Source organism: Aquarana catesbeiana, linkage group LG03 (genome assembly GCF_042186555.1).
Source record: "Aquarana catesbeiana isolate 2022-GZ linkage group LG03, ASM4218655v1, whole genome shotgun sequence".
NCBI lineage: Eukaryota > Metazoa > Chordata > Amphibia > Anura > Ranidae > Aquarana > Aquarana catesbeiana.
Window position 1 is genome coordinate 546,289,745 of NC_133326.1, and position 18,679 is coordinate 546,308,423.

At 44.3% G+C, this 18,679-nt stretch overlaps 1 protein-coding gene across 2 annotated transcripts in view; it reads left to right on the top strand.

Annotated features, from left to right (window-relative positions):
* Window positions 1–18,067, top strand: part of BORCS5 (BLOC-1 related complex subunit 5) — a 32,949-nt gene extending 14,882 nt beyond the window's left edge. For both annotated transcript variants that reach the window (XM_073621517.1, XM_073621518.1), the window contains 2 exons: window positions 13,369–13,526; window positions 16,458–18,067. In XM_073621517.1, coding sequence (XP_073477618.1) covers window positions 13,369–13,526; window positions 16,458–16,688 — 389 coding nt within the window. In that variant the 3' untranslated portion in view covers window positions 16,689–18,067. The remainder of the gene's footprint in view (window positions 1–13,368; window positions 13,527–16,457) is intronic.
* The last annotated feature ends 612 nt before the right edge of the window (window positions 18,068–18,679 follow it).

Consider the following 18,679-nt stretch of genomic DNA (forward strand, 5'->3'; position numbering starts at 1 on the left):
CCTGAAAAAGGAAGAATCAACATAAAGGTCACATCATACTTACTGTAAAATATGTCCCTTTTGCTATTTTTTTTTTTTTTTTTTCGTTTTTTCATTTCATTTATCAAAGTAAATTTTTTTTTTTTTTTTTTTTTTTTGCTTTTAAAATAACAAATGTGTTATACTTGCCTGCTCTGTGTAATGATATTGTAGAGAGCGTCCCTGAACCTCCTCTTCTTGGGTGCCCCACTGGTGCTCCTCCTCTTTGTATACCATCATAGAAAGTTGCTTTCTATTGTGGCACACCTGCGGTCTCAATCCTGAGCTGTGCTTACTGCATCTATAGACAGACGGCGAAGGATAGCCCCGCTCCTTCATCACAGGATTTGACTGACAGCAGTAGGAGCCAATGGCTGTCAAAGCCTGAGGGAGTGGCAAGAAGAGACGCTGCTCTCTGGCACAGTGCTGGATCGAGTGAGGAATTAGAGAAGTATGGGGGGGGGGGGGGGGTGAAGGGGTGATAGGCATACTTAAATATTTTTTACCTTAATGCAGAGAATGCATTTAAGTGGTTGTAAACCTCCGACATGAAATTTGAACAAACCTATCCCTCTATATTGTGTTGTTTTGAATAAGGGCACTAACTGTCATTTCTGTGGCTACTTTGTTCCTCTGCTATCTGCATGAATCACTTTTTAGTTGATTCCAACTAATTGACAGCCTTAGCTATGTTACTGTGTGCTATGTGAAAGGGGTGTGTTCTCCTCTAATCAGCTCTCAGAGCTCTCCTTTACTGAGCTCTGCAGTGTGTAATTTCAGTTCTCCACCAACTGTTTGCTGACAACCCAACAAGTTTTATAAATTCTGGACTTTTGAGAGAAGAGAAAACTGCAGATAAATGGGTACAACTTATGTAGGAGGATTTGTTTCATCTATTTGTACCACTTGAGGCCAGTCACTTCACTGGGTATATGTAAGGCTTTATAACCATTTTAATGTAATAAAAAAATAAAGCTCTGATATAGGTACAGATCAGCATATTTTCTTTCTCGAACATCACGGGACACAGAGCCTCAGTAATTACTGATGGGTTATATAGGTATCACTGGTGATTGGACACTGGCACACCCTATCAGGAAGTTCAACCCCCTATATAATCCCTCCCCCTTGCAGGGATACCTCAGTTTTTACGCCAGTGTCTTAGGTGATGGACGTGTAAAGATGTCCTGTGCTGAGCTCCAAAGGGAATATCCTATATCCTATACTGGGGCAAGCCAGGCGAACCGGATCCATTCAAAGTGTCTTTTCATGGGCGAATTGAATGGTACCCGGGCCTCGTGTCCGAAGAAACAAGGTTTTACCCGTAACGCTTCTCTTTTTAGAGAGCTGGACCCCGCAGATCAGAAAATGGCTTTAAACTTCCTAATTTCTGGCGAGGTGCTTTACGGTCCCAGAACTGTTGGATCCCCCTATTCGTAGGGGGCCCCAGTCTCTGACGGTTTTTTCAAACGGAGCCCACCGTGAGAGGTGAAGATTGGGTCTGTGTAAACAGCACCCTGCAGCTGGATAAGGTAAGAGGAGATTCCACAGAATTTTTGAGTTCTAGTGGCTTTTCTCCTTTAAGGTAAATGCATGCTATGCCTATTGTGACCACCGGGGGCTGCCAAGAGCACAAACCTGCACATGCTGACTGTCTGTCTTAGTGTTTTCATCGCTGTTCATGTCCCAGCGTCTCAAGCAGGCTGCAAAAAGGTAAGATGGAAGGGGGGATTTCTCATGTTTGAATGTTCCCCCCCAGGCTAGAGAGGGGCCACAGGGGTCTGGAAAGTGGTTATACCACCCGGGCTCTGCGGCCTAATGGCCACCATCTCTGAAGATAGCCGCTCAGGCAGATCTTGTTACCAGCCTCCCCCCCCCCCCCCCATCCCCAGCCTTTCTCCAGAAGCATGACAGAGTCGGCCAGCGCGGGAAGCGCTCGTTTTTTTCAAAACTCGAGGGGGGGGGGGCGGTAGAGGAGGGGGCGGGATGTCAGCACAGAGTGCTTAGACTCCCACTCAGGCCAGCTGCAGGCTATTAAAGGCACTCTGTACAGGTGCACACAGCCTTCTGAGAGACACAGAGCTGACGGTCGCATGTAAGGTGGGACACAGGCATTCTCCTAGGCAGCATTTACTGAAGTAACACCAGACTGAGCATTGGGTAGCAAGGCTTTTAGCCAGACTACATCGCTCAGCGGGCAGTGTTCATTTGTATACCTCACACCTTGTTGCTTTGCACTATGGGTAGAAGAGGTTCAAGCACCCCAGGAACCAGAGACACTAGGGGATCTCGTTCAGGTTCTGAGGGCCCCCTGTCGGCAGCATCCTCCCCCCCTAAAGATGGGCTAGGGACGGCTAGCCAGGGAGAGCCATCGGGGTCAGGGGCTACACCTGCTTCTGGCACTTCAGCCCCTGTATATATTACACAAGAGGTTTTTTCCTCAACCATTAATGGTCTAGAGGAAAGATTAATGGCCGTGATTACGTCTTCACTCAGTAGAAGAAAACGCACTAGGCTTTCCTCTGTTTCCCAAGACCCTCAGACAGAGGAGCTCTGGGATAAAGGAGATGAATCCCTTTCAGAGGATCGGGATGGGACGGATGATTCCTCTTCTGAGGATTCAGGTGGAGAGGGACCCTCTGCGACTTCCCAAGAGGAGAAAGTCTTAGTGCAGATCCTCACTGGATTGGTCCGATCCACATTTAAGTTGCCCATACCTGAAACTGCTAAGGAATCCTCTTCTGCTTTGGGGTCACTAAAACCTTTACAAGCAGCACATGCTTTTCCTGTTCATACTTTACTTGAAAAGCTCATTTATTCTGAGTGGGATCAGCCAGACAAACATTTTTTTCCGCCGAGAAAGTTTTCAACACTTTATCCGATGGAAGAAAAGTTTATTAAAATGTGGGGAATACCGGCTATTGATGCCGCCATTTCCTCCGTAAATAATAGCCTGACTTGTCCTGTAGACAATGCTCGGATGCTCAGGGATCCTGTAGATAAAAGGATGGAATCCCTAGTGAAGGATGTTTTCTCCTTAGCAGGATCAGTGGCCCAACCTGCAGTAGCAGCGATTGGAGTCTGTCAATACTTAAGAGACCATGTTAAGCAGGTCATCAAAGTATTACCTGAACAGCAGGCCCAGGGGTTTGCTAACCTTCCAGCGGCCTTATGCTTTGTGGTTGACGCCATTAGAGATTCTATCGTGCAAACCTCCCGTCTTTCACTGGGGTTGGTGCATATACGTAGAATCCTATGGTTGAAAAATTGGTCAGCCGAAGCACCATGTAAGAAGCTACTGGCTGGGTTTCCATTTCGTGGTGCAAGGTTGTTTGGAGAGGACTTGGATAACTATATCAAGAGAATCTCTTGTGGGAAAAGCACTCTCTTACCTGTCAAGAAGAAGAGTAAGCGTCCCTCTTTCAAACGGACTCTTTCCCCAGCGCCGGGGGCTTCAGCCTCCAGGCAGTCTCGACGGCCGCCTCCATCGGGGTCCAGAGACAAGAGTCAACCCCAGGGACAAAAGAAGTCCTGGGAAAAGAAGCCTACTAGGCAAAACACTAAGACCTCTGCATGAGGGGGTGCCCCCGCTTACTCGAGTGGGGGGAAGACTGCGACAGTTCTCAGAGCTCTGGCAGGAGGACTTCCAGGACAGATGGGTAATCTCCACGGTAACCTTAGGGTACAAGCTGGAGTTTCAGGAATTCCCTTCTCCTCGGTTCCTCAGATCAAGTGTTCCCAGAGACCCAGAGAAGAAGCAGTCGCTCCTTCTAGCGTTAGAGCGACTTTTGTCGCAGGAGGTCATTATGATAGTTCCCGCAAAGGACCAGGGATTGGGCTTCTATTCCAACCTTTTTACGGTCCAAAAGCCAAATGGGGATGTCGGGCCCATTCTGGACTTAAGGGATCTGAACCGATTCCTAAGGATTCAATCCTTCCGCATGGAATCAATTTGATCAGTAGTTCCCACCCTGCAGGGAGGAGAATTTCTGGCATCAATAGACATCAGAGATGCATATCTGCATGTGCCCATTTTTCCTGCTCATCAGAAGTTTCTGAGCTTCGAGGTAGGAGGGCGCCATTTCCAGTTTGTGGCTCTGCCTTTCGGGATAGCCACTGCACCTCGAGTGTTCACAAAGATCTTGGCTCCTCCTCTGGCCAGATTAAGGGCTCAGGGTATAGCTGTCATAGCATACCCAGACGACCTGCTCTTGATAGACCGGTCGGTAGCCTCTTTGAATGGAAACTTGAGGACCACAGTCAGGTATCTAGAACACCTGGGTTGGATCCTCAACTTAGAAAAGTCTTTCCTAAAACCAGTAAGAAGACTGGAGTATTTAGGTCTGATTATAGATACAAGCCAGGAGAAAATATTTCTACCCCAGGCAAAGATCGCTGCTTTGAGAGAGCTGATTCTGGCAGTAAGGACCAAGAAGGGTCTCTCAGTCCGCCTTTGTATGAGGCTACTAGGGAAGATGGTGTCTTCATTCGAAGCAGTTCCCTATGCTCAGTTTCACTCAAGAATGCTGCAACACAGTATTCTGTCGACCTGGAACAAGAAAGTTCAGGCATTAGACTTTCCGATGCACCTGTCGCATGCGGTGCGTCAGAGCCTCAAATGGTGGCTCATACCCGAAAACCTGCAGAAGGGGAAATCCTTTCTACCGGTTACCTGGACGGTGGTAACAACAGATGCCAGTCTGTCAGGTTGGGGAGCAGTTCTGGAACAGGCTGCAGTCCAAGGGGTATGGTCCAAGACAGAGAGGACCTTACCCATCAACATTCTGGAGATCCGGGCGATACATCTAGCTCTAAAGGCCTTGACTATCAGGCTACAGGGTTGTCTGGTCAGGATCCAGTCCGACAATGCCACAGCAGTGGCTTATGTCAATCATCAGGGAGGCACCCGGAGCCGAGCTGCTCAAAAAGAGGTGAACCAGATCTTAGTCTGGGCAGAGATGCATGTGCCACGCATATCGGCAGTTTTCATCCCGGGAATAGAGAATTGGCAGGCGGACTATCTAAGTCGCCAGCAGTTACTTCCAGGGGAATGGTCTCTGCATCCCGACGTCTTTTGGGCCATATGCCAAAAATGGGGGGTTCCAGATGTAGATCTCTTTGCATCCCGATTCAACAAAAAGATAGACAGATTTGTGGCAAGGACAAAAGATCCTCTTGCATGCAGGACGGATGCGTTGGTGATTCCGTGGCATCGGTTCTCACTGATTTACGCATTCCCGCCTATTCTGCTACTACCACGACTCCTTCGCAGGATCAGGCAGGAAAGGAAGTCAGTACTTCTGGTGGCCCCCGCTTGGCCCAGAAGGACTTGGTATGCAGAAATAGTAAGGATGACAGTAGGTTCCCCGTGGACCCTACCGGTACGCCCAGACCTGTTATCTCAAGGTCCAGTGTTCCATCCTGCCTTACAAACGCTAAATTTGACGGTTTGGCTATTGAGACCCACGTTCTGAAGAGTCGCGGGCTGTCAGATCCTGTCATATCTACCTTGATTAATGCAAGGAAGCCAGCTTCCAGGATGATTTATCATAGAGTCTGGAAAGCTTATATAACCTGGTGTGAATCCAGAGGTTGGCATCCCAAGAAATATGTCATAGGTAGAATTCTTGATTTTCTACAATTAGGATTAGAGATGAAGCTGGCCTTGAGTACCATCAAGGGCCAGGTCTCTGCTTTATCAGTATTATTTCAGCGGCCACTTGCTTCGCATTCTTTGGTCCGAAACTTTATGCAGGGGGTGATGCGTCTTAATCTTCCGGTTAAAGCGCCTCTAAACCCCTGGGACTTGAACTTGGTCCTGGCTGTGTTACAGAAACAGCCTTTTGAACCAATAAGTCAGATTCCTTTGGTCTTGTTGACAAGGAAATTAATTTTTCTGGTGGCCATCTCTTCTGCTAGAAGAGTATCAGAATTAGCAGCTCTTTCCTGTAAGGAGCCTTATTTGATTATACACAAGGATAGAGTGGTACTACGCCCTCATCCTAGTTTTTTTACCGAAGGTGGTTTCTGATTTTCATTTAAACCAAGACATTGTTCTACCTTCCTTTTTTCCAGATCCCTGTTCTCCGGAAGAGAGATCTCTACATTCGTTGGATGTAGTAAGAGCAGTTAAGGCCTATCTAGGGGCAACTACTCAGATCCGCAAGACGGATGTTTTGTTTGTGCTGCCAGAGGGTCCCAATAGAGGACAGGCAGCGTCAAAAGCTACCATTTCTAAATGGATTCGACAGTTGATCATTCAAGCTTACGGTTTGAAACGGGAGATTCCTCCGTTTCAGATCAGGGCACATTCCACAAGGGCTATTGGTGCTTCTTGGGCAGTGCATCACCAGGCCTCTATGGCTCAGATCTGCAAGGCCGCAACCTGGTCTTCAGTTCATACATTCACCAGATTCTATCAGGTGGATGTGAGAAGGCATGAGGATATCGCCTTTGGGCGTAGTGTGCTGCAGGCAGCGGTACAGGGTCCTCAGGTCTGATTGCACCCTACTTGGTCGTGGTTCCCCCCCCTCAGGTAGCATTGCTCTGGGACATCCCATCAGTAATTACTGAGGCTCTGTGTCCCGTGATGTTCGAGAAAGAAAATAGGATTTTTAAAAACAGCTTACCTGTAAAATCCTTTTCTTTCGAAGGACATCACGGGACACAGAGGTCCCGCCCCTCTTTTAATACACTATATTGCTTGGCTACAAAACTGAGGTATCCCTGCAAGGGGGAGGGATTATATAGGGGTTGAACTTCCTGATAGGGTGTGCCAGTGTCCAATCACCAGTGATACCTATATAGCCCATCAGTAATTACTGAGGCTCTGTGTCCCGTGATGTCCTTCAAAAGAAAAGGATTTTACAGGTAAGCTGTTTTAAAAAATCCTATTTTTTTTTATATAACACAGGCACAGGGACATATATTGTCCCTGTTTCTGTGTTTCTTGTCTGGTAACTAGCCTAGGCTTATGACATTATGCACAGCTCTCTCTCCTGAGAGTTTGCCAGGAAGGGAGAGGGGATAAGTCATAAGAGGGCCAATGAAAGCTGCAGGGCTGCAAAGCTGGAGGTGTGTCTGTGCAAACCCAGGAAGTAAACAGGCAGCAGCTTTCAGCTGCCCACAGTTAAAATGGATGCAGCCGGACTTAGTGGAGGGAGATTTCTGCAGCATATTTGGCAAGTACAGAATTGCAGTCTATATAAAATAATATGCAAAGTGGTTGGAGGGAAGCTTCAGAACGGCAAAGATGTTATTACAAATTATGTGAGCAGACTGCAGTTCCTCGTTAAGCTTTATATTGCTCTCTAACTCATGTCACAACTCGAATATTTCTTACATGGCAGTTGTCAAATGAAGGTAAAGTTGGTTCATACAATCTGTCTGGGTACAGTTAAATCCTCTATTTTGCCGTAATTGGCTGCAACTATTGTATACATTTATAAATAATTCCAGGCAATGGGGAACCGATGAAGAGAGCTAAAAGTAGAATAAAGGAGACTTTTACAGAGTCTCCCAGCTGCTGTCTAGGAGGTAGGACAAGATTTCTACCAAAAGTAGAAGAATCCAGACAAGGGACAACTGCTGGGGCAATGGCCAGGGTGTACACATGTCATGGCCGCGATACTTTTCTTTACGACCACAGCAGGACTTATACCTCCAGTAAAGCTCAGCAGGCGGTACCGCCGAGCATGAACCATTCAATGAAAGGGTTGTTCAGTAATTAAGGGTAATTAAGGGGTTAAAACAGGCAGCAAGGAGGTGATGCAATGCAGATTGGATTTTAGATAAACTTAGGCTTTAACTGATTCAGTTACTATGTCTGCTGAAAGTCTGTTTAAAAAAAATCAACTACTCTTTTGGTAAAAGCACTGGACGCACTATTCTAAATGAGAATTAAAGTAATTGTAGAGAGTATTTTTTTTCTATTAAAATAATAAAGATGTTATACGTACCTGCTGTGTGCAATGGTATTGCACAGGGCAGCTCTTTACCTCCTCTTCTGGGTTCCCCCCGCTGGCTCTGTCTGCTCCTCCTCTCCTGTATGTGCCCATAGCAAGATATGTGCTATGGCGGTACCTGTGCGGGTGCACTCCCGAGCTGGCCTTTGTGCATTTATAGACACACACAGCGCATCTTGTGTTAAGATAACAAACATTAAGACTTTAGAACCACTTTAACTATAGATGTGTATAGGGCAATTAGAACCTTCATCCTCCTGCTGGTGATTCCCTCTAGTCATAACTAAAGATTTATATAGAGGAATCAAGACCACCTTCTTGCTGAGAATCCCTCTAGTCATAACTGTAGTGATATATTCTTTAAATCCGGGTCACGGCACCAATGTAGTGATATACCGTATAGTGGGTAGATAATTAATTAGTAGTTATTATTATGATGATGTAAGTAATCTTCCGCAGCAACCCAATTCTTCCAGAGAGATACATTTTTTTGACTTCCAACATAGAACAAAGTTCAAAGTCCACAGATGATAAAAATCCAACAGGGTTAATATAACTCAGAGTCCCATTTTTCCTAGATCTGCGCCTTCATAGTCACACACAGACAGAGACTGACCGCAAAGTTACATTCAGCTGCAGTCATAAACTGCCCTAATTTGCATTCTTGCATAATAATATTAGCATAGCCCAGAGTCACCATCTGTCCCCTTTGATATGTGTAATTAGATTAACAGATACCACCTTAACACCCTCTAGTAATAACTAAAGACCTATTTAGAGGAATCGGGGTATCCCGTTGGTGTTTCCTCTAGCGATAACTAAAGATCTATATAGGAGAATCGGGACCACCTCCTTCCTCCTGGAGATCCTTTTTGTGGTAACTGAAGATCTTTATAGGGGAATCATAATATCCTGCAGGTGACACCTCTAGTGAGAACAAAAGATCTATATATAGTAGCAGAATCAGGACCTTCTTCCTCCTGCTGGTGGTCCTTCTAGTGATAACTAAAGATCTATATGGGTTAAACCTCCTTCCTTCTGGTGAGGATCCCTCCATATATATATATATATATATATATATATATATATATATATATATATATATATATATACACACATACATACATATATATATTCACTAATTTTAATACATTGATATAATAAATGCATGTTTTTAATGTTTTCTGTTATTGTCTTGTGGGCACCCTAAATATCCCCATTTTTCTTATGAATTTTCCTAATTTTAGGGTACATGAGGAAAGCTCTATACTTACACATTTTTGATACTTTTTGGGGATATAGCCTGACATATATAGATGGAATCTCAAACACAAAATTCTAATACAAAGGTCTATAGGTTTAGCAAGATCCCGGGGCACCAGAGGCCTAATGGTGACCTCAAGGATTTCGGAGACCTGACATCCTTCCTTGTAGAGTGGGTTAAGAGGCATGGTGGGTGTGATGCAAGAAGAAATTATGGGCGCCAGTCTTTTGGATGCGAACAAGAGATTTCTTGTCTCTTAACAGAACTGTGGGAAGAGAGGGTTAGGGCCAGGACACCCTTGAGTAGATGCAATGATAACTGGCAGACTTCGAGACTTCTATAGGTAGACAGCTATACAGTGGAAGGCCTCTAGCTGGATAACACTTGTGTATAGATAGGACTGCTGTCTCCTATGGCAACTAATCTTGCAACAGTCACTTACGGTAGTTGTACATAACTTTTAGCAACACAGAACAGTATCCCACCGTAGATCTTCACTCACTGATCTCCCAGTCTCTCACTAGACTTCCAGGTCTCCTGAGCTCTTCCACTGCTATCCCGCTGTATACTCCTCAAGCGTCACCCCCGCTATCCTGCTGGGTCCCTGGCTTGGCACTTGGTGATGCTTTCCCACTTCTTCACCATCCCTGGCTGGTGAGAAGACTGCTCTGGTACTTGCATCAGCTTACTCACAGTGGTCTCCGGTAACGAGATGGATGGTGCCTTAGTGGTGACAGCTTCCCATCTACCTCCGACCACAGCTGGTTCCCTGTCCGGCTGAACCTTCCCAACTCGGTTGGACTTCAATCCGGCAGTCCCAACCCTACGCTGCTTCTCCTGCTCCTGGATAGGCCTCAGGCAGCCTAGCAGCCAGGTGTCCCTGGAATAGGCCTCAGGCTTCCGGCCTAGCAGCCAGGGGCGACCTAACACACATCCACCCAGACAGCTGTCCAGGTGGCACAGAACCCCCATCACCTGACTCCACCTAAATTAATAGGCTCTCCCAACAGGCCAAGGGACTAAAAGAAACCCCCGCCAATTGGCACCCCATCCATTCATAATCTGACCTTGCTAAGCCCTTGTCAATCTAATGTCACCAGCCACAGTCCCACCTAGTGGCAGAAGAGAAAAGGTGCAGCAATTCCAGAATATAGGGAGGAATCAATTGATCTCTAACAATTAACCAGGATAATTACCTTCTGGCAAACTAAATTTGTTATCAACCCTGTCTAAACACCAGGGTGCTACATCGGTTAAATCAGGACCTTCCTTCTAGTGAGGATCCCTCTAGTGATAACTAAAGATCTATATAGAGGAATAGGGACCTCCTTCCTGATGGGAATACCTCTAGTAATAAAGATCTATATAGGGGAAGTTGTCTGGATTTGGGGTTTAAACTCTATTTATCCCCATAATTCTTAATTGTGAACCTAATCTTTAACATTTAAAAAACGATCTAGAAGTTTGCAGCATCCATATCACAGCAAAAATTACTTCTGTCAAAATAAAACATGGCAAGAACTGTAGTAACATTTTTGGGTTGAATACAAGTGAATACCCATGTGACTAGGAGCAGGGGGAGATATCCAGTAAAAAGCTGATCATAAAGAAATTCCCATGAAATAAAACCGTCTTTTCCCAACTGCGAATGATGCCATTCTGTTTTGTGTTGCCCTGATGTAAATAGGCCTGACAATAAGTGGTGGAGGGGGAGGGGGGAGCTGATCTTTGTATGACATCAGCCGATAAGAATGGAGTGAGGTCAGCCCTGGCTGCAGAAGATCCCTGCCTGCTTAACCCCTTGCTGTCACATCTCCCTGCAATCTCAAACCTCTCCCTCTCTGATCTGTGCATAGGAGAATCTGAAATCTTCCATTCACAGATCTGTATGAAAAATTCCCATATCTTCAACAAAGGGAGGCATGAGGCATTTTATTCTCACTACTGGGAAGTAGAGGAGCCTCCTTACAGGGGGGTGGGGTGAAGTGAAAGTTCCAAATTAAAGGAAACCTTAATTGAATGACACTTGGTTTGCTGAAGTACTGACTATCGTAAACAATTACAATTGCCATTTTTTAAAACATACTTATTTTTGCCCTATTTTTCATTCCTTGCTGCATCCAGGTGCTGTTGATCTTCTGCAAAAGATTTTAAAGTAGATGTAAATCCTAAAAGAGTTACATTTTGTTTACTCTGCACATATGTGAATGTGCTGACCAGTGGGAAGCACATCTCGGGTGGCTTCTTTGTGTCCCAGAAGAAAATTGCTTCTCCTGACCAATCAGTGTTTGCCATTCTGTGCATTATTTCCCACAGAATTGTGTTCTCCCTTCACACTATTTTAAAGCTTTTATAAATCGGTGGAAAATCCCGGGGTGGAAAATTGCCAGTAAAATATATTGCCAGATTTAATTTGTCTGTATAATAAATAAAGCGTACAGATTGTTCACTCTGGCCGGGTTCACAGCATTGCTAATTGGATGCGGTAACCCCGCATCCAATTCGCAATAACAGGAGATTTGGACCGGCTCTCTATGGAGCCGGTTCACATATCTCTACAGCGGTTCTGGTGCGATTTGCACAGGGGTCCTGTGCGTCTTTTGGTCGATTTTCAGGTCTGAATTCAGCCCAGAATTCTGTCTGAAATTGGACCTGAAACGGTGAACGGGGACACACCAGGCCCCTGCTGTGAGTCGCATGCGGCTCATATGTGAACCCAGCCTCGGCAAAATGCATGTTCACCGAGCTCAGTAAATAAGGTTGGTTGCTTCTTTCATCCAATCATGTGCAATAAGAAAAATCCAGTTTATTTAAATCTGCACTCCATCCTTCTCTTCAGTCTTGCACAGTTGTACAGGCTGCTCTCCTGCACTGAAATTGCTTACACAGATTTCACTGCACACTGTGAGCTTCACACAATGTGCATTAGAATTACACCTAAATTACCCATGCTCCAATAAAGTAAAAATGTGTATTAATTAATAGCTATTGTGTACAACACTATACTGTAAGTGTCAGGTAATTATATTGTTTGTACTACACAGCGCTCCTTAAATTGTACAGTGCCTTCCCCAATATCCACCATGCATTAATGCATAATAAACCATATAACATTGGTGCGTTAATATACACTAAACCATATATCAATTGCAAATATCAAAAGAGTGTCCATGCAAACTTCAAAATTCTTGCAATATATTCTTATTTGATCAAAAAGTGCCATCCAGTCCATTACTCGTCTTCAGTGTGTCACTCCACCCACATGTCACCACCACAAACATTACGGAGAACTCCCCGGAACCCCTTGATTTGAGTGGGTCACAATGCGTCTTATCCCCTCCGGACCAAATATTCACTCTTCAATACCGTCAAACAACTAGCAAAAAGAAGAGCTCCAATAGTGTAAATCCTTTCTATTTTGTTAAAAATCACCACAAAAAACCCCCACAAGCTTAACTGTCTACTTTATATAGTGAGCGCTGTGTAGTATAAACAAAAAAATGTGCATTAGAAACTGCAGCAAGTCGGGCAAAGCCCATTTAATTTCCTGGCTTAATGATGTCCAGCATCGTTTAGCTCTTTCCTCTCCAGCCTGCCCCCTTAATTTGTTGGATTTCAGTTCTTTCAGTCATGGATGCATCACATGCGTTGGTTACGTAGATAGATAACGGCTCATAAAGGCATTAGTATATTTACAAAACTCCCTCTAAGAGGCAGCCCACTGCTTGCTGATGGCTCTTAAGAGGAGTACTGAGTGCTGTGATATTTTCAGTAGCTATAGACAGCACCCTGCAGGCTCTTACCTGCCATAATGTGTCTGAAGTGCATAGAGAAGCACAGGGGTGCAGTCATGATGTCACTATGTCAGATGTCTAAAATAAGGTAAGTATTGACATTTCATTAGCATGTTGATGATAAAAGGTAAAAGGAAGAACCAGGGAAAGCAAAATATAAGAGGATTATACTTCAGCTTTAACTTGTGCAAGATTGAGTATCCAAAGCTTCAATTATGACACTTCCAGTTTTAATGAAAACTAAAAGGTAAAGAACGGATTTGTTACATTCTTAATGCATCTTGGTCTTAATCTAGTCTTGCTTACCTCTCCTCTATCTTTCTTACAGGTCTTCTGAGCGGTCAGACCTCCCCACCCAACGTACGTCTGGAGCGTCTCGACTCCCCGCAGGTGCTGCAGCTCTGTGTGCGCTACCAAGACCATTTACACCAGTGCGCCGAGGCAGTGGCCTTCGACCAGAACGCACTGGTGAAACGTATAAAAGAGGTAAGCACCACATCGGAGAGGAGCATGGTAGGGAGTGTATACAACTGACATTATTACATGTGATCGTACTCATGATGACAACTCTAGTTTCCTGTGACAACAGTGTTTGCATGTAACTAGGGATGTCCCGATACCACTTTTTTAAGACCGTGTACAAGTACCGATACTTTTTTTCAAGTACTCGCCGATACCGATTACCGATACTTTTATTTTTAATGTCACGTGGTAGTGTTTTTTTTTTTTTTTTTTTTTTTTTTACAATGCTTCCTTTTCTTTCTTTTTTTTTTTTTTTTAGGGGGGGAGGGGGTGGACGCTGTCTGTGTTTTTTGTTTTTTATTTAAATTTTTAATATTTTTTACAATCATTGTTTGTTTATTTTTTCTTATTTATTGCAATACTTTGTGTGTGGGTTTTTTTTTTTTAATCAGCCCTGTTGGGGGGCTTTGGTGAGATATCAGGGGACTTAACAGACTCCTGATATCTCCCCCTTGAGACAGAGAAAGAGACAGAGGATAGAGATTCCCCAGTCCCTTTCTCTGCAGCCTCAGCTGCACTGAAAATGAATGGAGAGAAGACAGTGGCTCCTTTCCATTCATAAACTGAGACATCGTAATCACAGGAGGTTACAATGTTTCAGTTATGTGAATGGACAGAGTCAGCTGACTCTGTCCATACACAAAGGAAGGAGGGGGACAGCACAACAACGGAGGGGGACAGCACAACAAAGGAGGGGGACAGCGGAACGGAGGGGGCATGGAGGATGCGGTGACAGTCAGCTGTGATCGCGTGTGGGGGAGTTACAAGCCCCGATCACTGCTGTATAGATTTCACTAAAGCAGCTGAAAGCTGGGGGGGGGGGTTGGGGGGGGGGGTGGGGGGGAAGCTTGTAGCTCCCCCACGCACCATTCACTGCTGACTCTCAAGGTATCGGGGGAAGCATCGGGAGCATTTGCCCGAGTACAAGTACTTGGGCAAATGCTCGGTATCGGTGCCGATACCAATACTAGTATCGGTATCGGGACAACCCTACATGTAACTGATCATATGGGCGCTCATGATGTTTTCTTATGAGTGGAATTTTAGCAGGACCATAAATAAAAGTAGTGACCAATTAATAATAATAAAAAATGGTGTGCTAATTCAAGATGCTATGCATCAAAAATAGACAAATATGCATGAATGACTATCCCTAATTTAAAAAAAAAAAACAATAAAATGCAGTAATATGCATTTGAAACAGTGATTGAAGCACTAATTCAAAAAGCTATGCAGAAAAATTAGACAAATATGCAAAAGCTATGTAAACCTATATACAGCTATTATTATGGGCAGCTGTATGCACCATCTGTGTCTCCTGGGTACTGAAATATGCCCACAATTTGTTAGACACCCGAAAATAAAGCAGGCTGGATTCACACCATGTGCACATTTTTACGGCAGGGTTTACACTTTTCCTTGTTCAATGTTTTTATGCACACTTTAAGAAGTGTATTAATACACGTTTATGCGTGTCTTGTGCTACTTTGTTGGGTTCTGTTAGCCAAAGTAATGCTAAGTAAATTTGAGGTTGCCTTGGAAGGGATTACTTACCATGTGCTGGAAACATGATAAAGTGCAAGTGACATGCATGCACATGTGCTGCCATTGCCATCCATAGGGCATATAACACTTGCTGATGGCCTAAAAAATGGGCTTGAACATGTTTGCTTAGTGCAGAGCACAGATGTGAACTAACACCATAAACAATGGTAAAGCTTTGTGCAGATGTTGACATGTGTTCCAGTGAGTGTGTGTGTTTAATCACAAATAAATTTTATATGCACTTGACATGTGGCATTGATGCGTGTTGATATGCATTTAATGCGTTTTTCTCCCACAGCAGAAGCCAAAATACTTTGTTTTTTATTAAAAAGCGCTGCAGCACACTGTGACAGGTTGTATAGCATTGCAGAGGGTTGTGCTGTGTTTCATATTCATTTCCCCCCCCTGTGCACATCATTGCAGCCCGTTTGTGTGAACTGGGTCTACTGGAAACAATAGAAGTCAGTTTGTCATTACACTCAGCCTGCATTGAGCAACACAGCCCAACAGACGATGTCAACCCCCAAATTCAATGTTGTTCAATTTAAAGGGGACCTATCTGCATAGAAACATGGAAGCTGCTTTTACTGGCTCGCTTTTAAAAGGGAATGCCTACAAGCTGTCATCCTTATACTATTATCCGGTCATTTTCTCTGCCGTTAATCTTTATACGGGGCCTCCCCTTTGACTGCCTGTGTAAAGCAATTTAAATTGGCCATGAATATTTGACAGCTATAGGTGGATGGAACAAGTCCCTGTACTCTGGTGTCCTGGCCACTAGAACTTTGACATAAGGCATCTGTTGAGTTACAGGCTCATTCACACTTCGTATGTTGGGCTGTGTTGCTCAACACAGGCTCAGTGTATTAACAAATTGACTTCTATTGTTTCTAGTAGAACCAGTTAACACAAGCGAGCTGCACTGATGTGCACTGGGTGGAAACTGAACATGCTGCATATGAAACGCAGCACAACCCTCTGTTGAGGCTGGAGTTCAGCTTTAAGTTTCCACCTTTTTATAAGGTTAGAAACTTTAGACTCTACACAAGGGAGATAGATGCCAGGCTAAAGATGATCAGAAATGGCAGCCAAATATTCACAGCCAATTTGAATTGTTTACATAGGCAGTCCCTGTCTAAAGAATAACTGCAGAGAAAGAGACAGGATGATGGTATAAGGATGACAGCTTGTAGGCATTACCTTTTCAAAAGTGCATGCGCAGTAATAGCAGCTCCCATGTTTCTATGCAGATAGGTCCCCTTTAAATTGAACAACATTGCATTTTTGGGGTTGACATCTGGTCAGTTTTTTTGTGCAAATTTTAAGTATTTTCTTTTGCTCATGCGACAGATGGACTCTTCTGTGGACACCCTGTACAGCTACATGCAGGAACGCCAGAAGCGCTTTGCCAAATATGCCGAGCAGATCCAAAAGGTGAACGAGATGTCAGCCATTTTGAGACGGATTCAAATGGGGATTGATCAGACGGTGCCACTAATGGAGAAGCTGAATGCTATGCTGCCTGATGGCGAGAGGCTGGAGCCCTTCTGCATGAGTCCAGACAGGGAGCATAAACCTTAAAGGCCCGTATCTGTTTATTACATATTGCGCCAGAGAAAAGCAAGTTAGATCGTTATTGGGCAACAGACAGAATTTCATACGCCTTATAGATCCTCCTAAGGGCCCCAAGTTGGAAGACACAAGGCTCGCTGAGATGACTCAGAATCCCAAGCCTGCTCCCTATCTGAACTGCCAGGCTTTAAAAGTGTTGCACATGTCCCAGGCAGTTGAACTAAACGGTTTTATATAATTCCTGAAACTGTTAGGACTTTCATTGCATCCAGGAGATATCGCTTCCATCAAAACAGACTGGTGCAAGACATAAGTGGGCTGCCTTTAAGAAAGAAGTTCTAAAGGGACCGTTTGAGTAAATATTACAGCTGCCCATCTCTGGGGCTATCATTCAGATCCTGGGAGTATAGAAGCTGCCATTCTAAACCTGACTTCATTATTTAGTGGGTCACTGATCTGGAACAAGTATGCAGAACAGGAGTCCAGACATCATTGGCTGCATGCTTATACTAGTTAATACAAGCAGCTGAATGATGGCACCCTCACAAGCCAAGTGCCATTACTTCCTGGCATCTGGGTGGTTTTGTTTTGGGGAAAAATGTTTTTTTTGCCCCTTGATTAAGGTAGACCTTTCCCCATGCCCGTGAAAATGATTTCACTATATGCTAGTTATCCAATGTACTTACAAACCCAGTGAATCCAGCATTGTCCTTTTCTGGGGTCATGTCTTACACATTACATGTTGCCATAAACTCCGGAGCTCTCACATACCTATGTCATCTATGGCCCTGCAGCCTTCTAGGGTGTGTGACATGTATCCTAGGAGATTGGACATGAAAAAAAGACTTCATCCCCCTTGCCTAGGTGGAGAACAAAGAAGTTAAGCATCAATATGGTTTGACTGGTTGTATAGATGTAGGTGGCGAAAGTATTGTGGATTTGCTGCATCACATGAGATCAGAGGGACAAATAATTTAAGGGATACAGTTTGATTTTTTAATTAGAAATCATCTGCATTTTAGAATGTAGTTACAATTTTTGTGACTGTCTACCTCTCTTTTGTTTATTTGAATCTTCAATCTTCCTTGGGAAGGGGGGGAAAGATCGTTCCTTTGCAGAGCCAAATTTCTGAGTGCCCCTCTGTTGGTGTAGACCATAGATGCCGTCCAGTTCCTGAAATCTTTTGTCATCCTGAAGAACTGGGCACCACATTATCAATGACGAGGCAGCTTCTGTACAAATGAGTGGGAGAGACAATTTGTCTGTAAATATCCAGCCAGATTTTGTGATTTATTTGTTTTAATGATCTGTGACGTTCATCTCCATCCATGCAAACTATATTGTGCCCTTTGTCCAAGCACACTTATTAAAATATTTATTATACCTTTTATCTGCAAATCCATGACTGACTTTTGGTGATAGCATTCTCTCTGTCTTCTAGACAATCTATAGGAAATGTTTGTCTTCAATGTACGGTATTGTACATTGATTGCACTTTTATGCCTCTCCCCCACTTAAACTATTGCGGCATTCGGTCTGATCTTTGGCGTATTTATGATCATCTTTAGACTGGCAGTGCCCATCTTGAGCTCTATCTCACTTGTGTAGAGTCTAAAGTTTCTTCCTTTATAAAAGGTGGAAAATTAAAGCTGTACTCCAGCCTCAACAGACCCAAATTCAGAGGGCCACTGCAAGCACCTTGTGGATGAAAGCAGCGTCTGCAGAAGATCGAACGTCCAGCTAGTAGAACTTTGAAAAGGTATGAACCGAGGACAAGGTGTGGAGGCCTTACAAAGCTGGGTTACAGATTCCTGGTGCTGCAATGTCCAGGAAACTCCCACTAATGTGCAGGGGGAAGATTTGTCCATGAAAGTATAAGCTCTAGCGATCAGTTGAATTGGAAGCAGGATGGAACTTGCAAGGTCTTGCAGATAGGGCAAACAGGGAATCCGACCTCCTGATAGAAGCTGTTGCTATGAAGTAGACTATGATGGCTGTGT